Here is a 26,562-nt window from a genome sequence, read left to right on the forward strand (position 1 = left end):
GCAGCATTTGCATTTCAAAACATGATTATATATATATATATATAGATATAGATATATCAATAGATATATATAGATATATATAGATATATATTTCATATTACATTTTACTATAAGAAAGAGAAAGGATCAGAGATCAAAGTCAGCGCTATTGATTATTAATTTATATATATATGTATGTATATATGTGCATATATAGTATATATATATATATGTATATGTATATGTATATGTATATGTATATGTATATGTATATGTAATTACAAAGCATATTCCATAAGAGAAAGCGGAAAACACAAACTAAGATGAAGCAACAAGTTGAAGCTTCGATTTTTTGAGTTATATATATATATATATAAACAGCTAGAGTTGAAAACTATACAAATAGAAAGAAAGCGAATTAGAGAGAGAGAGAGAGAGAGAGAGAGCAAGCGAGAGCGAGAGAGAGAGAAAGCAAAGGCGAACAGACACACAAAAGAATGAAAAAGAGAATCGTGTGGAGCAGAAGCAGAAAAAACCAAAATGGTTTTGTTCTTTTTTTTTTTTTTTAATGTTGCATTAGAATTATTTAGTCGATAATGTGTAGAGTTTAGGCATTAGAGTTAGGCATACATACATACATACATACATACATACATACATACATACATACATACATACATACATACATATACTTAGTAGTCTTTTAGTATTATGTTTAGTCGGGGGCTAAATGGGGCGGGGCGTATGCAGAATACGCGCATATTTTATTGATTGAACAAGTTTTTAAGTGCGCCTTTAAAGTTAACAACAAAAACAAAAGAAAAACAAAAACAAAAACAAAAAGAGAAAGAAAGAAAAAACGTTACACGATAAACGACACAGAACCGATATACATACAAACATTTACTATATAGTACTATATACATACCCCACATACCATACCACATACACTTACATTAATTATTACTATATAACACACACACACACACCCACACACACATGCATACACATCTATCTATTTTTTTATTAGACCTAACAAAACAGAAGACAAATATATATCACAAATATGGGAATTTCGTGTATTATGGATACCAAAATTGCTTTACATAATAATGCACAGGTCTATTTTAGAATGCGAGACGATTTTTTTTTTCATTTTGGGTTTAGTTAACTTTTCGTGTGCATTTCCAAAACAAAAAAAAAAAAACTGTTTCCAAAATCAACAATTTTTTCTTGTTGCTTTTATAGCACATCCATCCATCCATCACACATATGCAAAGTGAAAGTAGCCTCCTGGCGAACAAAAACGGGCTTTGCAACCACCAACAAAAATGTTGGAGTTTCTCCTGTTGCATGAATACTCTGTGTGTGTTTTTCTTTTCGGCACTTGGCTTGTGCAGTCTCTGTTTGATCTTATTATACGTTTAGACGTTGGTCGAAATGTCTCTGTTTCTGCACATTGGTTTCTTCACTGGGCTTCACATACGCATCTGAACACAAACACAAACCACAAAACACAAAACACACATATAGCCTATAGAATAACTAGAGATAAAGCTTCTTATGTTTAGAAGAGTGTGTTTTTTTTTTTATTATTAGAATTATCTACATTTACACTGCGACTTCATATCGTACAGAAGAAGTGGGGGAAAAGAGGTTACAGCAGATATAACTAAAGCTACAAAAAAAAAAAAAAAAAATTAAAAATAAAAATAAGAAAAGAAAAAGAAGAAAAAAAAAACATTGGAAATTATTATTTTTTTTCGTTCTATACATACACATAAATAATTATATGCATATATTTAATTTATATTTTCATTTGAATTATTAATTGTACATATTTATACGCAGACATAAACATAAAACATAAACAACAACAAACAAAAACAACAACAACAACAAATAATCAATAAAAATCAACACATAAAATACAAATCAAATACTGAACACATTTTTTTTTCACGTTTTGCGTTTCTGTTCTTTTCGCTAGGCTTTAACTCTAGCCTTTTGTTGCTATCGTTATCGTTATCGCTTATCGATACAACCAAAAACAACAAGACAATGAAAACCCACAAAAGGAAATGGCCCTTAAATTCAAAGCTTTCAAAAATGCAAACAAATTATATAAAGTATATATATACATATATATATATATATATATTTTAACAGAGATATAATTGTGAATTTAGCTCGTTAAGCATAGTTATATTTATATACATAGAAATTCAATTGTTGTTGTTGATGAAAACATTGAAAATGTATTTATAAAACCAGAGAAAAAATCAAATTATGAATGTTGAGAATATTTCAGTTGTCCGTCGTTTTGCCTAAAAAGAAAGAGCCGCATATATATAAATAGCTATATGTATGTATATATATTTATATACATGCAATATACGTGTGTACACTTTGCCAATCAAGATCAGAATAATGCATGGGCGTATGTCCTACGTATAGGCGTATGTCCTTGAAAATAAATGAAGAATACAAATATGAAAAAGAAAAACTGACCAAAACTGATGCACATTTGCCTTCAATTTGCTTTGTACGAGTGTGTGTGAATGTGTGTGTGTGTGTGTGTGTGTGTGTATGCTTGTGAATGTGTGTGTGATATATATATATATTCATATATATATATATATATATATATATGTGCACATTAAACTAATACATCTTGTATACCAATTATACTTACTTATTTATGCATAAATTTCCGTTCTTTAAACATATAAGCAAAGATCCGAATTAGTTGCGAACATTCAAAATAAATCCCATACTATAAGTAATACTACGTACAAATATTTGTTTTATTTTCTCTTTAAGAAATATTGAACATTAATCGGCTGTAAAATCGACGTTTTCTGTCGTCGATCTATGAAGGATTCTTCAATTTATAATCGCTGTCCTTATGCAGTGTGACAGAGCAGGTCCTTGCACTTCTAACGCACTATGTCCTTCGAGGATATGCCCGAATTAGAGTTATTTCCTAAAATCAAAATTCGTTTTTAAGAATTAACTCGGCACAAGGATGGACCAAATGGGTATATATCATTGAGCTCACAGGAAAGACAACTATCGATTGGCGTTCAGAAAAATTGAGAAAAATAGAAAAAAACAATTTTAACTGTACCATTTCAAGGACAATCCGGATGTTCTTTGCACCACAGATAGTCCTTGGAGTCCTTCAGACTGTTGAAATGAAAGTTCTTTTATAGCTCGGCCTTATAATGGCGGATTCTCAGAAATACTAAATCATAAACCGGCCAAAGGACATTCAAATCGGCCTTTTCCGAGAAGACAAGAATTTTCTGTGATTTTTGCAATTCTAACGCACCATATCCTGTCAGACTTTACAAGGACATGGCCGAATTGGAGCTATACTCGTAGCCACTTCATGTACTTCATGTATTTCCTGACACTAGTCGGCCGCCATCTAATTTTTCTTTTTCTTTCATTGGAGTGGAATGTTTGGGAGACAATTGGGTATCCAAGTGAAATTGGCGTTGCATATTAAAACACAATATCACCAAATAATCGTTTTATTTCACTTTCTCGTATATGTATGCATGTATGCATGTATGTATGTATGTGTGTGTGGGTGTGTGTGCGTATATGGATAAATCAATGGGATTTTCTTATCTCTTTTTGTTTGTTTGTTTTATTTAATGACAAATTTTTAATGTTTGCTGAAATGTGAAATTCGAAGAGAAAAACCAAAAAAAAATATATATATGTATATTTATATTAAATAAATGTATGAATAATATGAATATTTAGATACGAGTAGTTTGCGATGAATAAATAGATATAAATTGTTTCATTTCTTGGCTGCACAATAATTGTCAGCCCCATTTCAATCAAGTTGCCTCTGCCTGTTCTTCAATCTTATCTCAATATGCTGCTGCTGACACTATCTTTCCGTTGCTTCCTCTTACTCTCTCTCTCTCTCTCTCTCTCTCTTTTTTACTGTTGCTTGAGTATTCTGCTTTTTAGTTAAGAGTGTGTGTGTGTGTGTGTGTGTGTGAGTGAATATATATATATAAATATATATATTTCTCTTTATCGCTCTATCTATCTATCTCTCTCTATTTGGTTGCTGCCTTATCCTTTTTGACTTGCTTCATTTCGTAGTGTTTTCTGTAGTTGTTGTTATTGTATTGAATTTGTAGTTGTTTTGTTTTTTTGTTTGTTTTATTAACATAAATTTCAAAAAATAATGTTTTTAGACGTTGTTTGTTTTGTTTTGTTTGTTGTTTTCCTCCTTTTTTTTTTGGATATTCGATATGCATTTGTGTTGTGTATTCTTTTTCTGTTTTACAATCGGCTTGAAAATGAATATATAATTATATATATATATATATATATATATATATATATATATATATATATATATGTATATATGATGTATGATATACATTTGATATTTGTATACATCGAGATATATATATACACATATACATATGTATGTATGTATATATATATATATATATGTATATGTATAGTAAGTACAATATATAATTTGCAAAAAAATTATAATTTTTCCTCTTTTTTTGTTTTGTTTTTGAGTGTAGTGTATATAATAATAAATCTATGTTTAATATTATTATTATTAAAATTTATCAATTATTATATGATCTCGGGGCTGTGGCGGCCCGCTGCACATAGGGACGAGCTCTCTCTCTCTCTCTCACTCTCTCTCTTTCTCTGTTTCTCTTTTCTCGTTCGGTCGCATCGCTCGCTCGCTCTCTCTCCTTCTCTCTCTCTCTCTCTCTCTCTTTTCTGCTGGGAGTGAGTGCTTGTTTGTGTGTGTGTGTGTAGGGTGAGTGAGTGTATGTGTCTGTGAGTGAGTGTGTTTCTGTGTGTGTGTGTTTGTCTGAGTGTGTGTATGTATGTTGGTGTGTGCGTGTGTGTGTGTGTGTGTGTGTGTAGAGGGGGCGTACGGCGGATCGGGAGCGTTTACAAATCGGTCTCGCCATAGAGAGCTGTGCTGAAGGACATGTAGTCCAGGGCGCCGTGCACTCCGTTGGGTCCCTTGTATGGCGGCATGCGCTGAATGCAGTACTCGGCCTGATCTGGTGGCAATTCGCGGCGCAGCTCATCGGGCAATATGTATGGCTGCGAATAGACAGAGAGAGAGAAGGATGTTTGTTTAAAAAGAAAGCAGACATAGAGAAATGAATTCTTACCTTGTCGGCAGCCAGGATTCTGAAGGAATCAATGACTTGTTCGGCGGTGTCGGTGTCGGTGCTCTCGCGCGTCATGAAATCGAGGAAAGCATCAAAGTGAACGTAGCCGGTGTTATTGGGATCGACAACGGCGAGGATGCGCTGGAAGTCCATATCACCCTGTCTGTCCTTGCCAATCGAATAGCCCAGCGAGACGAGGCACGATTTGAACTCCTCGGGCGTTAGGCGGCCGGTGCGATTCTTATCGAAATGATTGAAACTGGAACGGAACTCATTCAGCTGCTCCTGGCTAATGCCCTTGGAGTCGCGTGTCAGTATCTGGTTCTCCACCTCGTTAATGTTGCGATTAATTGATGTGAGCAGCTGCTCCCAGCCGACGCGCAGCGTCTCCATCGTATAGTTCGTATAGCGATTCTCAAAGATCATCGACTCCTGGACGGCCTGATGGATCTTCTCGAGCTCCTCAATGTTTGGCTTATAGGCATAGACAGCCTGCTCGTATTCCTTGAGGCGATGCAATTGATCCTCCAGCGAGCCCTGCATACCCATGCCTATCGCTGTCACAGCATCCATCTGCCTCTCGATCCATGGACCGACAACGTTGGCCTTCTCGGCAAACTGGCGACGGAGCATCTCGTTGTTCTGCTGCTTGCGCAGCTCGTTGGCCAGCGTCTGATCGCGTTGCGGCACCAATTGGCGGACATCGCTCCATTTGCGCGTCATATCGTTGGCGGTCAACGTCGTATAGGGATTCTCCAATCCGCCGGGTATCTGGTGTTGCTTCACAATCGATTCGACCTCGCGCACCAGATTCACAATCAGATTGAACTCCTTGTCGGCCTCGCCGAGTGTCGCCTTGAACTGATCGTGCGCCTGGATCAGGCCCTGAATCTCCTCCATTGTGTGAACAATGAACATATCGACCAGATCCTCACGTGTACCATCCAACCAATTGTTAAACGGCGCCGCACGCTTCGCAAACTCCAAATGCAAGATGTCGATCTTCTCCAGTATGCGCTCCGCCTCATCCAATGCAGTGCGACGACGCTGGGTGAGTGCACCCAAGCGATCCCACTGATCGCAGATGCGCTGACAACGTGCATTCACCGACACACAGTCGTGATACTCCAGAGTGCTGCAAGCATTCAAATCACATTCGCGATTAGTTCAAAAATAACCTTGGAATTGCTCATTGTTAAAGTTGAATGTGAGCGTGATTGACTGATTGACTGATTGATGATCGCGTGAGTGAGTGATTGTTGCAGCTTGACAACTGTTGACAACTCATCCTGAACTGATGCTCACTCCTAAGTATAATTCTCGATATCTATAGCTATACAGCTATATATATTGTGATCGTTTCCTGATTATTGATTATTATAATTATTGATTGTCTGATTGATCAAACGAGTTAAATGCCATTCATGCTTAGTAATCTCTACTATTCCACGCTGTGATCTACAGATTAGATTTTAATCTAAACATCTCTGATAACTGATAAATATGATTGATTATGAGCTAAATCAAGTTCATCAATCTGAAAGATGTACAAAGGTGTCTAGTGTTTAACATGAGTGATGAGATCGTGAATGACATATGGAACATTGGATGACCAACATTGGATGGATGATCAGCAGTAAAGCCAGCTAACCTCAGACTTTGCGTTGTTGCCCAGCATTGGTTAGCATTGATGCAATAATAGTATTAATAATTGAATAAGAATTGGGTAAGTGGATAGAGAGATTGAGAGCGTAACACTAGATTAACAATGGATTAGGATTGTCAGGTCGACAAATGGCCAGCTCAAACTCACTTCAGCTCCTGGGCAATGGCGGCAATTTGTTCAACGCGATCCTGGTGGGCGGCCAGATCAGACTCAAAGGCTTCGTGCTTCTTCTTGAGGGCCTTCAGCTCGTTGAGCTTGCATTGACGGAAGTCCTGCGACTGCAGCATCTCTTCCTTGCCACGTGTCCAGTCCTCGTGAGCATCGGCCTGCATTACAATAACAACAGCAGCAACAGCAACAGCAACAATAACAATTACGATCATTTAAGATTTCGATTCGTTTTGATTGATTTGGCTAACCTTATGCTTGAACTTCTGGGCCAAATGTTCGAGACGCTCCAGGCGCATGGTCTCAGCCAGCAGCCATTCCTCGAACGCCTTCTCGGCGAGCTCCAGTCCCTTCCAGCTGTTTGAGATATCGGACACGGTCTTGCCCTCGGTGGGCAAGTAGGCTGGACGGTTGGACAGACGCAGTTTCGTCTGCAGCGTGTTAAAGTTAGTTTCGAGTTTTGCCTTCTGCTCAACACGTGGCGGCTTGTGCTTGCGTCGGTACGTCCGGTACTCCTCAAGCTTCTTCTGTACGCCGGCCAGCGAGTTGTCTGCCTGGCGCGAGTTCAGCCACGGCATCGTGCGACGAATCCATTCCAGCAGCTATAAATAATCAACAACGTTTCACATTTGAGTAACGAGTAACGAGTAACGCATAACGAATAGCGAGAAATCGTTGCAGCAAGTCAATCTATGTGCCAATGTTTTGCAACTAGCGAGTAATTGCTCCAACGAGTAACGCGTAACGAGTTGTAAAACAATCGATTTAGTTGCAGCTGGAGCTGCATTGTGAATACTTACATCGCTGGCCAGACGCTCGTACTCCTCCATAAGACGCTCATTCTCCTGATTAACCTTGAGCACCTTGCAAATACGGTTGGCCGCCGTTTCCGCCTGCCAAATGGTGAAGTTTAGAATATTGATGTTAGTTTAACATTTGACTCGCCAGCCAATCACTCTGAGTGTGTGTGTGTGTTTGATCACAAAACCAACTCAGAATTTTCGTATGCAAATCAAGACGAACGAACGAACGAACGAAGATCAAGTCAAGGCAAGTCAAGGCAAGTCAAGTCAAGGCAAGGCAAGGCAAGAAGTAACTGCACATAACTAATTAAGCCAAATCCAATTGGAACGATTATTTGTTTGCGTTAGTGTTGCAAAAGCCCATTCAAAGCAGATGCCAGGCAGGCAAGGCAGGCAGCAATTCTCTCAATTCCAATTCGGGGCACCAATGTGTGTATTGTGCGTGTGTATGTATGTGTGTCCATTTGTGCGTGTATTTGTGTAAGATGGAACGAAATGACATGGAATGAAACGTACTCAGTTGAGTGCTGGCCAAACAAATGGAAATCTTTTTTCGAAAAAGTTTCTGCTGCCTGTTGAAAGGGAACTGGAAATGGCATCGGTGGTAGAATGATGAATGAGGCTTTGCCTCTTAAAATGTTTGTAAACAGCTGTTGTCAGCTGTGGTGAATCAAAAATTAGAAATGAAACAAAGTGGAATAGAACAATCGAGCTTCCGCGTGGGGCAACGGAATGGAATGGAACTGCCATCTGATTAAATGATGCCCAACCAAAAGCAAATGTTGGATGCATGAATTGCAGGCTGGGTTGTAGTTGGGACTGTGGTTATGGTTGTGCTTGTAGTTGTGGTTGGGGATGTAGGTGGTTGTCTGGGCGTGTGTGGTTTGTGTATAACAGACCTTTTGGGCGCCACTAAAGCAGTGATAATACGATGATACGTAGGTCATGACCGCTCTTTCATCGGGCAATGCAGTATTCTGCAAATCTGTGTATGATCGGTGGTTGTTGTTGGTGGTGGTTGGTGATCATGGTGGTGGTGGTGGTGATAGTGTTGGTGATGGTGTTGTTGTTGTTGTTGTTGTAACATTTATCGTTATCGTTATACATAGACATATATTTATTTTTGATTTGTTGGGAATTGTAGTAGTTGTTGTTGTTGTAGTTGTAGTTGTTGTTGTAGCGAATAGCGGTAGCAGTTTTTGTTGTTGTTGGTTGGTTGTTGTTGTTGTTGGTTGGTTGGTTGTTGTTGTTGTTGTTAATGGCGTTGTTGATGAGCGCATTCGCATTCGCGAGAAGTAGCGAGTAGAGCGAGAAGAGCGAGAAGAGAGAGAGAGAGAAAGAGAGAGAAAAGCAACAAAAACATACAAGTGAATTATTTGTCGGTTAGTTGTTTTTCGGCGGGCGGGCAGGCAAAATTAGCAAAAATCAAAATAAATACAACTCTCAATATAAAACTCTCGATATATGTATGAATGTCCTTGTGCATATGTCTACAGTATGCATGTACAGTGTTAACTATTGTTAACGAACTCCCAACTAGCAACTAATCGGTTTCTTTAAATTGATATCGGTTTTTTTGTTCGCAATAACTATTTAATCATGATTTTCATGGCATAAACTTATTACAAAAGTGCAATCGTTAATGTTATGTTATCGAATTATATATATATATATATCTTTATGTTATCGAATTATTTATGTATATCTTTTTGATCAACTATTAAAAATTTGAGTTGCTCGAAGAGGGTTCTCAGGATTGCATCATTATTTGTAGTCTGGTATTTGCTAGTTGTTCAACACTGGACATGCACACGTAGATGTATTCAAGTGTCTATCGATATACATATATCGATTATATTGAGAGCGTTAGTAGCTTAACTTTCATAACTTAAGGCATGCCTTTGATTAGAGCACACAGGTTGTTTTCGATGAATTCGATTTTCAATAACGAACTCAAACAACGCTCGGAGATATTTTCAAATTTGGAGCATGGTTTGAGTTCGTTATGCAACATGATGAGAATTATACATAGTATATATATATATATGTCTATATGGATGGATAATACATAGCATAACAATCTTAGAATCTATGTAAAAATAATATAAAAATCCGAACGTTGAAATTCGCAAACGGTTCAAGTGCAACATGCAGCGCAACGGCGAATGATTGACAAAGGAGTGGAGTGAACAGATGGAGACACACAGAAAGAGAAAAAGAGACAGACAGACAGAGAGAGAGAGAGAGCGAGAGAGATAGAAAGGAGAGAAGAGCTTTGAAAGCTCACCAATACCAATGCATCGCAATACTCTCTGGTATTAGTATGGAGTTTGTTAGTGTTGAATGACGTTCTTCGCAGGCAGCTCGAGCAAACTGTACAACATGATGCATATACATACATACATATATATATATATGTACACAGATACTGTACAGATTTCTTCTTTTTTTTTTTGCTGGTTTTTTTAAGGCAAAAGCTGCATATACATACATATATATATGGAACAGTGAAACAAAGCTGGCATTTGCAATTTGAGCACAAATTTCATGTTGTTTTGTTTTTGTCAAAAAACAAACGGCAATAAAAATATAAATATATATATATATAAATATATATATTTTGTATAGATAGAATGTAATATAGAACGAGAAATGGAATAGATATATAATATTTAAGTGTATCGAGATGTGAAGTTTAGTCACATTGTAATTATTCGGGACGTAGGTGTATTGTCTTGTGGGTTCGGGTACATGCGTCACATTTCCAACCTGTTGGGCTCCCTGGAAGGCGTGATAGTAGCAGGACACGTACGTCATTATGGCACGTTCATCCGGTTTCGGAGTGTTGATTAAATCTGTTTACACATCACACGGTTGTGTCCAAAATTGATGATTCATTTTTTTGAGTATTGAGAATATTAAATTATTATCAGCATTAATCGAACTAAATTCCTAACCTTAACAATTATTATTATTATTATCGTAATTATTGATTACAAAATATAAATAGTCGACTATAGCTAAAGTAGTTTGTAGTTTGTTGTATGAGCTATGTGGAACATACCATCTGGATCCAACATCCTTGGAATATCTAGATATTTCTCAGCAACATCAAAGGCAGTGTTCAGATTCTCCATTGGATTGTCTTTGGATAGCTTAGCATAGTCAATCAGATCTGGACGATGACGATGGATAAGCGCGCAGAATGCCAGACCGTCCTACACACAAGAAAGAAAGAATAAGAAACAAAAAATAATAGAATAATAAAAGGATGCAGGTTGAAGGGGTATATTTATGGTGATGATTTGGTGGACATACCTTGAAGGACAGATGGAAGTTCTGTACGTTGACATTCTTGTAGGGCGCCGTCTTGCGCTGGCACCACAATAGCAGACCCTCCTTGGCGGTCATCTCCTCGACGGAGATATCCTGAATGGCGAAACGGAGAATGATCGTCCAGATCATGCCGAGCGTCATTTTGAGATTGCCATCGACGATCTCCTCGGCGCCAATCGACACAAGATGCACACCCTTCGATGCAATAAAATCGAGAGCCTTGTTCACATTGGCAATTTTGTGGAAACGCATCTTGCCGCGATCGGGCTTGGGCAGCGTCTCGCCAGAGATAACCTCCAGCAGCAGCATCAGCTTGAGGCCATTGCGGAAGTCCTCCTCGATGTTGTCGATGGCGGTGCCAGCTTTACGCAAATGACTGTTACACCACGCAGTAAATGTCTATCAAAACAAAAAAAAGGACACAAGAGAAATATAAAAAACAAATACAATTTTTGTATAGCTCAATAATTGATTAGAATCATGAAAGATCGGAATAGAAATTTAATAGATCAAATGGAATTACCAAGGACCTAAGTAATCGGATAAATTATGTATTCCTAACAGAAGCTAGAGCAAACTATGATTATTATTTTATAAAACGGAAAATAAGTTTAATTTACAAAAAGTATTTTTATTTCTTTTTATGATAGAAAATATATATATTTCACAGCATACTCTGCACAATCAAACATCTATTTCGCTTTGCAGAATTGTACAAGTATTAAGTCTGAGAAACTACAGTAAATAAAATATAATTTTCAATTTGCTATAGTTTGAAATAATGTTGTCTTTTTTATAGAAGATTTAAGTTGGGCGAGGAGTTCTTAAGGTGTTTGTTTTGTGCAGAGGCAGAGTTCTTAAGGAGTTCGCATTAGGAGGGCATTGAGAGCTAGCCAAGAAAGCTCAAACGGCATCTTGAGCCGGTCTGGCAAGGCTGCGACAACGACGACGACAACGTTGATGATGACAGCGACTGCGACAGCGGCTGCAACGGCGACAGCGGCTGACAGTTGCAGTTATTTTTCACCGAATGGGGACAGACAGCAAGAACAAAGAGAAAACAAGAAAAGACTATGTATGCATGTATGTATGTATGTTTGTACATATATAAACCAGTTTGGTTTTGTTTTTTGCACACACTTCATTATTTTGGAGTCGCCGCCGTCTGCGTTTCTGTTTGCTGCTTGTAAATTTACAGCTTTAATGCATATTATTACTATTTGTATGGCAGTTATTGTTGTTGTTGTTGTTGTTGCACACAAATAAACAAGCAAACATTCGAATGGGGAATTACGGCATACAATGAGACGCCCACGAAAAAAAAGCAACAACAACATTGAATGCAACTCGTAATAGTCTCTCTCTCTGTGTGTGTGTGTTTGTATTTGTATGCAAATGTTTGTGGTTCATTCACATGGATTTTCGATCAATGATCGGGAACACTGAAAAGGAAAGCGCAAACAAAAGGCACACAATCGATTATCGATAAAAGAAAAAAGAAAGAAAGCAATATGCATAACAATGGATTACAGCTACATTTGGAGACTTGCGATAGTTATTAGGAAAACGCAGAGAGACCACTGTTGGGAAATGTGTTGGAAAAGTGGTAAAGAAAAGAAAAGAAAGAAGTCGAATTAAAAGAATGGGAACGTAGCCGGGTGCTGTTTTATTGGCCATTTAGCTGCTTACAGTTACGTGCGTGCATGAGACAATGGGACAACGACAACAACAACAGCAATAGCAACAACAACAATAACAGCAACAGCAACTAGTCTCTGGATGCTGTTATGTTGCGCTGTAAGACGAGCTTAGTTGGGAATAGACGAAACGGAAAAACGGGCAGCAACACTCAAGAACAAGAAATGCAACTGTTAATGCAAATCGCTGTTAGGCTGCCCGTCTCTTCTCACCCTCTCTCTTTATTGCTCTCGCTTTGTATGTGTGTGTGTGTGTGTTTCTGACGATCAAAACGGGCGTTGGGGACAGATTACCTCTGCATTACATTACCCACACACACACACACACACACACACTCATACACAGACACACAATATAACATGTTCAACTAGGCCAGCAGCGCAGCAGAAAAGAGAGCAAAATACACATACATACAGATCTATAGATATATGTACACATGCAGTGAAAGATGGGATAAAGAGAAGAGGCGGGAGCAAAGGAGGGGGGGGGGGGGGGGTGTTCAAGTGTTCAAGTTAAGCTGCAGTGTTTTTATGCGTTTGCCAAACGAGTCGTTGGCGCTTACCGCTAGTTAGCAACATATTTATACCAATGTATGTGTGTGTGTGTGTGTGTGTTGCCGCATTCCGCCATCAACCCGTTTGAATTATGTATGTATGTGGCTTCTACTACTTTTTAATACACAGCAGCAGCTGCCGTTACCGTTATCGGTGGCCAGCAGCCTGTCATCTCCTATTTGGCTATTGAGCAATAGCAATTTATTTTCTTATAAGCCAACAAAAAAAAAAAAATAATAAAAAAAAATTAAGCGCCAGGCGCACGCGCCAAAAGACAAACGCCGGGAGCTTTTTTTCGAGAAAAAAAAAAAACAAAAAAAAAAACGAAGAAAACATCTAAAGCTCTACGAGCGCTGCGTACTCGCTCGCTCTCGCACACACACCATTTTTAGCTGAATGTAATTTGAGCGGCCTCATAGCATGGACTCATTCGCACACAACAACAATAACAACAAGAGCAACAAAATAAAAGAGCAGACAGACAAACAGACGGACGGAATGAGGTGAAGAGCAAGTGATGCTCTGCTGTGTGGCGAAAAAAAAGATTGCTTGCAAAAATCGATAAGCATAATAAATGTATGTGTGTGTGTGTGTGTGTATTGCATACATGTATATTGATAAGTGGCTGTCAAAATGTTTCGCTATTGTCAAACACTGTTTTTTTTATTTATTATTATTATTTTAGTTTAGTCATTGTCTACGGCTATCCTGCCAGCTGGCAAATGTCTAACACCTGAGGCGCGTATGTGTGTGTGTGTGTGTGCTGCACTGGCGATGACGCATAGGCTATTGAATCATACATACACACACGCACACACACGCTAGCAGACAGCAGCTGTGTGTGTGTGTGCGAAGAGCAAGAGATTCGTCAACAACAACAAAGCAGCCTACGCCCACCGCAGCCCACCTGGTCAGCTGCCTACATTGTAAACGCGGCCCCTCCCTCTCCCCATCCCCACAGACACACACACACACCCATCAGCCTGGCATTTTGGCCAAATAAAACCAAAATAAAAATAAAAATAACAAAAAGAGAAAAAACAATCGCGTTGCTTTCATTATTTTCAACTGCTGCGTCTCTTTTTAATGACGAGACGAGAAATTCTGTTGTGCGGTAATTCACGATTACGAAATTAAAATGTACATATGTAGATCAACTGAGTATATATACATATATATATATATATATATATAGCTGACTGTATGTGTGTGTGTGTGTGTCAAGCGCAATCATTAAATTGTTTTAGTGGCAAGTGGCAGCGCTCCTGCAGCTGCATATAGCCAAACATATTTGTGTGCCATATTCAAAATGTTCACATCCAATTTGTCATTGCAATGCATTCAGCTAGCTGTGTGTGTGTGTGTGGAAATTGCATTTCTTCAGCACATTGCTGGCTATTTATATTTTTGTATTTTGTAAATTGCTTGAGGCGCGCGCGAAATATCAACCTGCCCACCCCAGCTGCCCCCGCTCCCCTATAATAAGATCATGAAATGTTTGTGTCAAAATCGCAACCTTGCACTCAATTTTTCTTGATTTCTTCTTACACATTTTATTTTCTCTTTTTTGACAGACAATTTTTAGAATTATGTATACAAAAATAACTGCATAGTTGTGGATATCTATACTACATATGTATATATTAGTTGTTGTTGTTGTTACAATAACAACAATAAAGAAAGCTAAACAACAAAGATATATATAAATACAATTGTTGAATCATTTTTTTGCTTTGCTGCGCTTCATTTGCGCCAAAAAAACAAGAGAGAAAAAAGCCGCTAAAAACAGTTGCCAATTTGGCAATTGAATAAACTCTACATTGTTAGTTGGCTTTTTTTTTCATTTTTTTTTTTTTGTTGAGTGTGTGGGTGAATAGTGAGTGAAAAGTGGGGTTGGCTTATCAGAGTGGTTGGTAGGCTGCTACCAACTGCTGGGAAGCTGTTGCCGTCATTGAGTCATATCTGAACGATCTCAAAAAACTATCAATTGAGTAACAACTATTTAGACAGTGGCTGCTTGTTATGCTGCTGTTGTTGTTGTTGTTGCTGTTGTAAGGTAACGGCAGCCGCTTCCGCTCGACAGACACAACAGCAGAACAAGCAAATAAATGAAGAGCAGGTGTGTAGGGGCGGAGCGGGACGGGGCAGGTCGGGGCGGGGTGTGTAGGCAGTGAGAAGCGCAAGCAACATAATTGAATGGAATGGAAGCATTTGTCGATAACCTTCAAACTGCAGCCTTTGGAGCAAATGAGTGGTGGTGGGGGAGGGGTAGGGGTAGGGGGAAGGGGGTGTTGTAGTTATCGATAGACATGGCCTTAACATTTAGTTGCGTTACGTCTCGAAATTTGTGGCTTTTCCAGTGATAAATGATTGTGGCCCACAATTATGTGCGTGTGTGTTTTTCAACAACAACCACAACAACACCCACAACAAAAAACAAAAAAAAAAAAAAACCCACAAAAAAAAACATTCGTTATTTTTGTACAACATATTTCAAACATTTCGAGCAAAGAACCATGAAACGAATCTATTTTTAAAATGCGCGCTGAGCTTTTTTGCCTGCCGCGCACAAATATTGAAACATAATCGAAGAAATATACATATGTATATATAATATATTTATATATATATTTATATATATGTATATATATATTATATATATATATATCTGTCAGCTTTAGCTATAAACTAGACTATTCATACACATATATTAGGTATGTATTTGATATGCGTATTTGTCTTGAACCGACCGACCGACTGATGGATGCTCAATGCCACTCGATAATAATCGAAAGCTAAATAAAATATATCCTTCTCAAGTCTGAAGTCTGACAGCTCTTCTTGATTTCGTTTGAATTTAAACTTGAACTACACCGATTTGGAGCATGACGCTTTAAATGTGCATATAAATTTTCAACTTTTACGGAAATGAATCAACCTTTGCTCAATGAAAAGCCTTTTTAATTTGGAAATGGAAAAAGAATACACTGAGAAGAATGTGTTTTTCTTTTTAGTTTACAATTTGCAAAACTGCATTCTATTTTTTCTTGTAATCAAAGCTAAAATTGACTCTAATCGAGTTTGGGGTAGCTTGAGGTAAAAGTTGATAACAATTAAAGTAAATAAGGCAGATAAAAAATTGGATTTACTCAAGTATCTATCGATATCTAACTATATATTTACGCTACGAAAAGACTTGGATAAATTAAAGGTGTTTTTTTTTTTTGGGGGGGGGGGGGGGGGAGTGGTGGCTTGCAGCCTTGTCGCACTTACCTTCTTCTGTTGCTTCTCCCACGCCGGATCTAGCAATCCCTCGCGCTCCCATTCCTCCTCCTGCTCCATGTAGCCATCGCCGTACTCCATGGAGATACCGTTCTCCATCATCATTTTGTGGCTGTTTCGTTTGATGCAGTTGCTGGTGGTGCAGTTGCTGTCGCTGCTGTCGATTGGGGGTAATGGATTTTATTGGGGATTGTTGCACTTTTCTTAATTACTTTCTTTTTAGATTAACTTTATTTTTATATTATTTTTCTTTTGCTTTTTTTTTTTTTTTTTTTTGGTTTAGTTTTAGTTCAAGTTATCTTAGGCTTGATTCGTATTTTTTTTTAAATCAGTTGCAGTTGCTGGTTGTGCCTGCCTGCCTGCGTGTGTGTGTTTGTGTGTGTGAGATTCAGATTTGTTCGTTTTCGAATTTATTTGCTGCTAACTGTTAATACCTAATTAGTCGTTGATTAACGAGCTAAAGTCGTGGATCGTTGTAAACAAAATGAATTCTGCTCAGTTTCAGTTTTCAGTTTGGCATTCAAATTAAAGACGACAACGATTAGGAGATAATAAATTGATGGATGGATGGATTGGTATCTAAAGTGGTTCGTTCGCCGATGATCCTTAAAAATTAATCTGCAAAATGCAAGAGAGAGAAAGAGAGAGAGAGAGAGAGAGGGAGAGAGAATGATAGAGTGAGAGAGAGAACTAGCAAAAGAAGATCGATGCGATATATACTATATATATATAAGCAAATTCTGAAGATGCCCCAACGGAAACGGAAACGAAAACGGAAACAGCAAATGAAAGAAAGAGGAATGCGAAACATACTCTACGCTAAATCTCCACCAATACAGGTGGCTGTTGGGCGGTGGTTGTCTGTGGTGTGGGGTGGGTTGGGGGAATGGTCGGTTTGTATGGAAAGGTATCTTTAATATAATTAAAATACAATTTTTATTTTCATCCAGCTGGTAAAAATGCGATGAATATGCATTTCCGATCCCAATTGCAAAATACAAAAAAAAAAAATGTGAAAATTGGAGATGGTATTGGGGGTAAGAAAGAGGAGAAAAACAGCAGCAAAGAAAAAAGAAAAGAAACGAAAAAAAAAATACCGTTGTATAACACGATAATTTGCTACTTAATTATTTTGTTCACATTCGCTTTTCGCTTGGTGCTCTCATCTCGTTTCGTTTCGTTCCGTTCCATCTCGTTCCGTTTCGTATTGGTATCGTTTTAAAAATAGTATGTTTTTCAATTTTATTTTCGGCGTCAACGTCAACGCATGTGCCGTTTACCGTTTAGAACGGGCTACGGCGGCGGAGAGCGGCACGGGGTTCAGGGTGGGGACGGGGTGGGGCGATGATCGGGGGTCTTTGGGGAATGCGAGGAGATTTCGGGCGGATTGGATTGTGGATGTAGTACATATTTGAAATAATTTTCAAAATGCTCGCACACACAAAATGAATATGTATATATATACATGTATATGTGTATATATATGTATATATATATATATATATATATATATATATATGTGTATGTGTGGTCTTAGACTTTGATTGAGATTCAGATTCGAGTACGAATACGAATGTTATGTGTACAACATATAGACATATATATATTTATATCTATGTATACATATATATATATATATCTGCATACATTGGTATGTATGATATATAATTGCGATCCGTTCCGTTTTGAAAAGTATTTAACACAGATATCTAAGCAGTTCTCTTTATTTTAGAATATATACATATATATCTATATATATATATATATTGATATATATACATATTCAGTTATTTATATATATATATATACATCTATATATATATATATATATACGTATATATGTATACAGATCTATTTACCCAACTCACGTACACACACACACACACGCACACAGATACAACACATTCGTAATTCGTACGTTGAAAAAGCTTATATTTTTTTAGCTATATTTTTATATATAAATATACACATATACATATATACATATATATTATATATATATATTTGTATGTATGTTTTTCTTTTACGTATTTCTTCAATGTGCCTGAACTAAAAAAAAAACGTATTTTTTTTTTATAGTGTTTTCTTCTTCATTTTTTTTTTCGAGTGTGTTGTATACCAAACCAAAAAATATATAAAAAAAAAATTGAAAAAAATAAAATTGGATTTGATTTGATTTTTTTTCTTTTCTTTTTTTTTTGTGTTTGAACCAACAACAACAGCAACAAAAACAACAAAACAATATGTGAGAATATACAATTGGTGGAAATATCTACGTTTGTCGCTTGCAAAGAGAAAGACCCGCTCGCGTTGATAGCCAACTCAAAACTGATGTCGCGCCAGCAAAAACTGAATATCGTACGTATGCGACGACCCAGAAGTGGCAGCAGCAACAGCAGCAGCACCACCACCAGTCGAAGAAAACTGTGCAGCAGCAGCAGCAGCAGCAGCAGCAGCAGCAACTACAACAACAACAATAACAACAAATGCACAACAACGATCGCCTCTCGTCGTCGTCGTCAAACACACACGAAGATCCCCAAACGAGCGTGCGCCGCACACAAACAAACAAACAACGCACACACACACACACATGCATACAGTGGGAGTGGGTGGAAACAGCAGCAGCAACAGCAACAGCAGCAGTCAAAGCAAGGCAAAGTCAAAGCAAAAGCAAAGAAGAAAGTATGAATTCGACCAACAGATATTTGTTGTTGTTGTTGTGGTTGCTGCTGAGTGATGCTGTCTGCTTGTGTGTGTGTGTGTGTGTGTCTGTGTTAGTTAGCTTTTGTCTGTCTGGCTCTCATTTGTGGCTCGATAATTATCGATATGCGCGAATGCAGGAAGAGCGCACAACACAGCACAATACAACACAACACAACAGGTCGAAGCTGTTCTCGTCCAAATGCCGTTAGCTTTGCCAACTGCAATAATGAAACGCAACACACACACACACATACGAACACGCACACGCACACGCATACGCAGCACGAGCAGAGCAGTGCAGCGCACCAGAGTCACCCTGTATGAAAACAACAACTTGTTTGCTGCTGCTGCTGCTGCTGCTGCTGCCGATTCCTGATGGTCCCAAGTATGTCTGACAGTTGGACACTGTCCGTTCGTCCGTCCGTCTGTCTGTCTGTCAGTTGGGGGTCGGACTGTCATCGCATCATAGCGCCCCCGCATCTATACAAAAATAGCAAATTGTTAATTTCACTTCGAAAACTCTTTTCCAATACACACACACCCATAACACTCACACACACACACACACATACATACATATATGCAAACACATGATTTTATTGGCATGCCACTTGGTTTTCCGTGCAAAACTGCTTTGACTGCCGCATATTAAACGCGTATATATATATACATACATACATATATATATATATATTATTTACGAGTTTCATTAAACATTTAAAAATACATACAAATCTAGCAAATGCTACATTAAAAAAAAAAAGAAAACATGCTTTGGACTGGGAAAAAGCTCTCGCGAAATTATGTTCCAGACATGCTGGACACGCTAGAAGAAGATGATAATCAAGACGTGGAAGAAACAGCAGCAGCAGAAGAAGAAGCAAGAGCAGAGTTATTGGGCCAGAATATTACGTCGCCCGATTCTCGCTCTCGGCCCAATCAGATGAAATCCGTTTTATTTTTGGCCCATAATGTGCGTCGTCAGTGGCAATTTTTTGTTCTTTTTTCGAAAACAATATCTATTTTTAGATGGGTTTTTGTGCGTTAATACCATATTTCTGAAAATATGTATTTAAAACGCAAAACATACATAAATTTATTAAAAATTGAACGAAATGCCAGCAAACACACACACACAAACCGACAAACAGACAGACAGAAATAACACTTGCCAAGGAAGCCAAATGACGAAGATGAGGAAGAAGAAAAAGCCACCAGCTCCATTCAGTGGGACACTTACAAAAATACAAAATATTCAAGAAAAAAATAATACAGTTAACAGCCAATTTGTTATATATGATATATTTCATAGTCAAAAGGTCGAATATAATTCAAGGGGACGTGGAGCAAAAATTAAATTTTATTTGAAGAAACTGCACTTGAACCAATTTGAAAAAAAAAAGAAAAACAAATAGTTGTAAAAAATTTATTATGCACGAATATAATATATAAAAATGGTACAAAATTAAATCGAATCATTTTTGAGAAAGTTTTCATATTTTAAAAATATGAAAATGCTTTCAGGTAAATTTTGACGTTTGCCAACGATACATGGAAACTTTAATACAAATAATTGGTCTAAATTCCAAGTAAATTAATTGAGATTATTGCCAATTCATAAAATTGGGCCGCATAGAAACGAAAAATTCAAATTGTATTAGGCATCGCAGTCGGAATCGATTCACTTGTAAATACTGAAAATTTGTCTGTCTTCATTTTGCTCAGTTTTAATTATGATCAGCTTTGACAAAGTTATGACCGTAGAATATTTGCACCTGTTTCTTCAAGCACTTTTTGGGGGTATAATTTTAACATAGAAATTTGAAATGATCAAAAAGCATTAGTTGGTTTTGTTGGGGAGGATCAAACACTTTTAACATAGAATTCGAGCCAGAATCGCGTCTCCAACTTTGAGTTTAATGTTTTGGACTAAAATGTCCTGGTTTTCTAAAATCAGAAATCGGTAATCGATACAGTTATAATCACAGCTGAATATATTTTTCATTCTTATTCAATTAAAAATATTCAATTTTTATTTTTTTTTTTAATTTTTTAACGAATTCAATTTTAACAAGGAGTTTGCGGCTAACTAAATACCGCGGAATCAAACCACATTGAATTGCGGTTCTGGTTCCAAGTTTCAATCGGTTAACGATACCGTTTGTGGTTCGAGTCCCTGCTAAATACACATGGATAATACGCTTTTATTGAGGGTATTAAAAATCAGCCATGATATATAGTATATAGCCAGATTTGTCCGTCTGCTTGCTTGAACGCCGATTTGGTGTACTATATATAAAATAGCTCATATTAGAATTATTAAACAAGAGCTGAGTTCTAAATTTGTTGCCCTTTTGTACCTTAAACAAAACAACTCACCTTCAACATTGAAACAACACAAAAATTGGCTAAATGGGCAATATTATTATGTCCTTCTAATGTCGTTATAAGCCATTTTTATAGAGTAGACGTTGCCAATTTTAGTTCGATTTATAAAGAAATTCAACGTATCGAATATAAAACCTTAATGGATAAATCTATAAATCATACACGCTGCAAAACAGTGAAAACAGTACAAAATTCGTCTAGATATATGCACACACATACATATACACATATGCATATATATATACATATATATATATATATATATATGTGTGTATTTGTATGTATGTTAACTCACATGTATTTTATAACTTGTGTGTGGGTACAATTATTTTAAGAAATAATTACAACTTGTTTATATTATACATATATTTAGTTCAGCACATATATATATATATACACATACAGTACATATATATATATATACACATATATATGTATGTACTAAGGCTACACATACATATAAACTATGCTCGAGGCTTTTAATTTTGTATTTAAGTGTTATTCATCATCTTGTTCTTGCTTCGTTTCTTTTATTTTCTTTTTATCGTTTATTTGGCAATAAACGCACAGAAGGCGAAAATCATTTTCTAGTTTTGCACACACGCAATAAAAAAAAAAAAACAAAAAAAAAACATTACATTTTTACGTGTAGTGTATTTTAACTGTATATATCTCTATATATATATATATATATATCATATTAAATATTCATGGTACAAATTAAAAAAGATCTGAGAGGGTATTCGTACGAGGGGCTCGAGAGAAATGCAAACAAACTCAATCACAATGAAACAATCAATCAATCAATCGATTTCGATCCTATCGATCATCGATCGATATTTATATATATATATGTATATATACATATATATATATATATGTATATGTATATGCTAACGATAATAGAGCTACACTAGCTCGATATATGCTAACGATAACGATGAGATAGCTACCACTATAGATAGATCGATAACGCTGCGCACCAGAGAGACACACATCGATTTGGAATCGATGGCAACTCTTCATTCCGGCTGCAGCTGGATACCCGGCGGTGGTTGGCCTTCCAGCTGCTCGCCAAACAGCTCCTCTAGCGGCTTATCGCAGATGATGCGAAAGAAGAACAGGTGATCCAAGCACTTCAAACTGATTGAACGCAGCGCCGGCAGACGCAGCAGCAGCTGCGCAAATCGTCCATCATCCCCGGGATGCTCCAGTCGACAATGCTCGTCCAGACAAGCGTACACCTTCTCGCGGCACAATTCGACGTCGGACCGATTCTTAATGCCGCGTATATCCGGATTGTATAGAATGATCGCCTTGAGGCATGCCAATTCGCGCCGATCGAGATTCAGGCGTTTCATCTTCACACTCAGCTCGGACAGGATGCGATCGAAGATGGCGTGAACGCCCGCCTTAATGGCGCTATTCCGATGATACGAGAAACTCTGATTGAGGAACAGCTGCTGCGGCTGCAGCACCGGCGAACGCCGATCAAAGGCGCTATCGCCATGCCCCAAACCGGTCAAGGATTCATCCAGCGATTCAATGCTGCACCAGGCAACATTCGCAATCAACAGCTCATTCCAAGCGGCCTTCAGCAGTATGACCTGATCGTCCAACGGCAGCTTGGAAAAATGTGGCATGAGACGTGCATATTCCACCATCTGATAGAGCTGCTTGTTGACCACCATGCACAAGGCGGAGACGGCTCCTTTGTAATCCGGCTGCACCGTGGAATTGGGGCCAACACGCAGAAAGGATAACGCCCGATCGCCGCTATTCGCCTCCGCACGCTGTTCTGCGTCGAGCAGGCGCTCGATGGTGAAGTCGCGGGATATGCTGCTCGGCATATAATCATCCGATGAGCTATTGGCGCCACCGCCACCGGCACCACCGCTGCCAGTGTTATTGCCGCCACCGGCGGCCGTATTATTGCCACCCGCACCACCACCAGCACCGCCAATACCACCACCACCGGGACCACCAGCCGTTCCGCCAGCATTCGGACGTCCGGCTGTGTTGCGAGCACCACGCTGTCGCTCCTCCTGCACCGCCTCCCGTTTCATGCCGCACGACAGGCACTTCTGGTAGCGACAATATTGACAGCGATTCCGCTGACGTTTGTCAATGATGCAGTTGCGATTCTCGCGGCACGCATATGTGAGATCCTTGCGCACCGTTCGCTTGAAGAAGCCCTTGCAGCCCTCACAACTATAGACGCCATAGTGTTTGCCACTCGCCCGATCTCCACAGATGGAGCACAAATGCTTTGAGCCGCTCAGCGGATGATTTGGCGGATATTGTTGTTGTTGTTGCTGCTGTTGTTGTTGCTGCTGTTGCTGCTGCTGTTGTTGTTGCTGCTGCTGCTGTTGTTGCTGTTGTTGATTTGGATTGTTGTTATTGTTGTTGTTATTATTATGATTATTGTTATTGTTGTTGCTGGCTGGCATTACATTTACCATATTCATGGCCTGCAGAAAGGGCACTGGACTCTCGGCCTTGGGCGAGAAACTGCTATTATTGCTGTCATTCAACTGTGAAATGTCCGGCTTGACCTCCTCCTTGATTTGGCCCAAACGAAAATTTGCATCTTGCTCGCAATTGTCCATCTTCTTTTTTTTTTATTGTTGCTGTGTCCTCTTCTTCTTGCTGTATATATATGTACGTGTATGTCTGTCTGTCTGTGTATGTGTGTCTCTGTGTGCGTGAGTGTATTGGCGACTTTCCCCACTGCAGGCTGCTGCTGGCCCGTCTGCAGTTTCACTTTATGGTAGTCGAGGGGAACGCCACCGTGTCGGCGAGTCTGTCTAAACTAGAAGACTCTTGTTTTAATTGCATTTATTCTTTACGTATTTACATAACGTATTTGCGTATTTCCAGTTCCAGTTCGTCTTCGTCTATTGTTGCCAATTTGCGCTTTTTGCTTAGCACACAATTCTGGAATTTTTTGTGTTTTTTTTTTTTATTTTATGAACACTGGTGCGCTTTCTGACTAATGATTAAATACTTTTCGCGTCGACATTTTTTTTCTCAACAAAGGCGCTATTCACCACACATCAACTTCAATTCACCAAAAAAAAACAGCATACCAGTGTTGCGCAGCGCTCGCAGCAGCTTGTGGCGGCTACAAACAAAATAAATAGAAAGCAAACACAAAACACACCTACAACAAACGCTTATTTGACAATTATTATTTCGCTTGCCAAAATTTATAAAAATATATGCTTACATTGCAAAAAAAATCCAAAAAGATAGTTTTCACCACAACGACGCAGAGCAACTCTGTGTCTGCCGCAATACAATTGTTGTTGTTGTAAACGCAAACACGCACACAGGCGCAACGAGCCAGACAACGCAAACACATACACATACACACACACACACACATAGCAAGCGACCCTCCTTGCAATTATGTACGGCATATGCAAAAAAGAGACACACACATACACACTTGCATACGAACAAAGCGCCAATTGCCCGGTTTCGGCCTCGGCCCCAATAATCGACAAGTCAACCAAAACAACATCAAACAAACTTGCCTTCAAAACACACAAATTTTAACAATAGCCAACAGCAAGCAAATAATTCGACACCACAATTAAAATTATTCGAATCGAAATGGGAAAATAAATGCAACTTACTTGCATGCGCACTTGTTTGAATTCACGATGTCGACTGACGCTCGGATTGTTTATTTTATTTGTTTACGCACACACACACACATACGCACACATGCCCACATTTATTAATTGAGAGATTGACGAAAAACAATTGATGGCTGCGTTTATTTGTAATTACTTTTCAGTTTTTTTTTTTACCGAACACTGATCTGCTGTCCAATTCAAACAAACGCACTGTGGCCAAGAAAATACCATACAAATACACAAAATGTGTTAATTTTCACCTCAATTATGGCACTACAACAACTATCGATAGCAAACTATCGGATAGAGCGCCAAAATGCAAAAATTCAAGTCGGATTTTTGAAATTCATAAGTTTCTATATTTTTATACTTTTCGCTTCAATCTGAATCATTTGAGGTGTAGCTGTGGCCACGCCCATAGATGTGCTGAAACGTTAATTGCTCGATGCGTGTATTCAAATACTCGATCTCGTCGCGAAACAAATGCGCTTCATATAACAGATTTCCAAATTCACTCTCTCCATAAATCATGCTGCTAGACGAAGTCTGCTCCTGCGCCAGACTGGCCTGACCGGACTGTTCGTCCGCATCCTCAAAGTCCAAGTAAATCTGATGAAATTCTCTGCGAGCGCTGCGACAAATTGGACATTGGTTCGATCTGCATGAATGAATGAGAAAAGGCACTTGACAACTTTATATGAATGCATTAAATCGATGGGGATGCACACTTACTCCTCTCGCCAGCGCTGCAGGCACTGCCAATGAAACACATGTCCGCAGGTGCCTCCATAGATTTTATCCGTGGACTTATAACGCTCCGAGCAGATGGTACACTTCACATTGCTGGTGCTCCGGTTGCTGCCACACCGGTTGCTGCTAGTCCGGTTGCCACTCATTGTAATAATGGCAATTGTTGGTTACACATCATTGCAGTCTGCTTATCAGCAGCAGCAGCAACATCAGCATTCGGAGCGGCAGCATCAGTTGCAGCAGCTGTTTGCCTCTCAATTCGCTTAATACAAACACATTTGTAATGATGATAACGTCACGGATAAACCGAATACAGTAGTCACTCCCAAATTGCAACTTCAACTTATATTATATAATAGTGGATTTGTCATATACATATCTATAAAAATCATTAAGTTTTAT

At 38.4% G+C, this 26,562-nt stretch overlaps 3 protein-coding genes across 9 annotated transcripts; all 3 read right to left on the reverse strand.

Annotated features, from left to right (window-relative positions):
- Positions 1-4,492: 4,492 nt before the first annotated feature.
- On the reverse strand, positions 4,493-25,438 carry LOC6566381 (alpha-actinin, sarcomeric). Of its 5 annotated transcripts, none has more exons than XM_032738770.2 (10): positions 18,949-19,096; positions 16,664-16,829; positions 11,121-11,537; positions 10,867-11,020; positions 10,572-10,657; positions 7,800-7,892; positions 7,251-7,601; positions 6,979-7,157; positions 5,166-6,300; positions 4,493-5,094 (listed from the first exon to the last, which is right to left on the reverse strand). In XM_032738770.2, exons 2-10 carry the CDS (start codon positions 16,775-16,777, stop codon positions 4,936-4,938), a joined length of 2,688 nt encoding a protein of 895 aa, XP_032594661.1. In that variant the 5' UTR covers positions 16,778-16,829; positions 18,949-19,096; the 3' UTR covers positions 4,493-4,935. The 5 variants fall into 5 exon arrangements, with proteins under 5 accessions (XP_032594661.1, XP_043071965.1, XP_043071966.1 ...); XM_043216030.1 differs by lacking the exon at positions 18,949-19,096 and adding an exon at positions 25,408-25,438 and having other exon boundaries at positions 4,495-5,094; XM_043216031.1 differs by having other exon boundaries at positions 4,495-5,094; positions 18,930-18,997.
- On the reverse strand, positions 22,627-24,424 carry LOC6566382 (protein ultraspiracle). 3 transcript variants are annotated; one of them, XM_032738780.1, is made up of 2 exons: positions 24,220-24,424; positions 22,627-24,141 (listed from the first exon to the last, which is right to left on the reverse strand). In XM_032738780.1, exons 1-2 carry the CDS (start codon positions 24,373-24,375, stop codon positions 22,789-22,791), a joined length of 1,509 nt encoding a protein of 502 aa, XP_032594671.1. In that variant the 5' UTR covers positions 24,376-24,424; the 3' UTR covers positions 22,627-22,788. The 3 variants fall into 3 exon arrangements, with proteins under 3 accessions (XP_032594671.1, XP_032594673.1, XP_032594672.1); XM_032738782.1 differs by having other exon boundaries at positions 22,628-24,123; positions 24,226-24,424; XM_032738781.1 differs by having other exon boundaries at positions 22,628-24,141; positions 24,226-24,424.
- A 314-nt stretch (positions 25,439-25,752) lies between the features above and the next one.
- Positions 25,753-26,447, reverse strand: LOC6566383 (E3 ubiquitin-protein ligase trul-1). Its single transcript, XM_001992042.3, has 2 exons — positions 26,143-26,447; positions 25,753-26,068 (listed from the first exon to the last, which is right to left on the reverse strand). Exons 1-2 carry the CDS (start codon positions 26,304-26,306, stop codon positions 25,789-25,791), a joined length of 444 nt encoding a protein of 147 aa, XP_001992078.1. The 5' UTR covers positions 26,307-26,447; the 3' UTR covers positions 25,753-25,788.
- Between the last annotated feature and the right edge of the window lie 115 nt (positions 26,448-26,562).

Source organism: Drosophila grimshawi, unplaced genomic scaffold (genome assembly GCF_018153295.1).
Source record: "Drosophila grimshawi isolate 15287-2541.00 unplaced genomic scaffold, ASM1815329v1 contig_848, whole genome shotgun sequence".
In the NCBI taxonomy this organism is placed as follows: domain Eukaryota; kingdom Metazoa; phylum Arthropoda; class Insecta; order Diptera; family Drosophilidae; genus Drosophila; species Drosophila grimshawi.

Coding starts and splice junctions, on each gene's coding strand:
- LOC6566381 (XM_032738769.2), bottom strand. CDS start 16,777: ATGATGATGGAGAACGGTATCTCCATGGAGTACGGCGATGGCTACATG. Junction 11,021..11,120: donor ACTTCCATCTGTCCTTCAAG/GTATGTCCACCA, acceptor TCTTGTGTGTAG/GACGGTCTGGCATTCTGCGC. Junction 7,602..7,799: donor ACGAGCGTCTGGCCAGCGAT/GTAAGTATTCAC, acceptor GATTATTTATAG/CTGCTGGAATGGATTCGTCG.
- LOC6566382 (XM_032738780.1), bottom strand. CDS start 24,375: ATGGACAATTGCGAGCAAGATGCAAATTTTCGTTTGGGCCAAATCAAG. Junction 24,142..24,219: donor AGGCCATGAATATGGTAAAT/GTAATGCCAGCC, acceptor AATCAACAACAG/CAACAACAGCAGCAGCAGCA.
- LOC6566383 (XM_001992042.3), bottom strand. CDS start 26,306: ATGAGTGGCAACCGGACTAGCAGCAACCGGTGTGGCAGCAACCGGAGC. Junction 26,069..26,142: donor CTGCAGCGCTGGCGAGAGGA/GTAAGTGTGCAT, acceptor TCATTCATGCAG/ATCGAACCAATGTCCAATTT.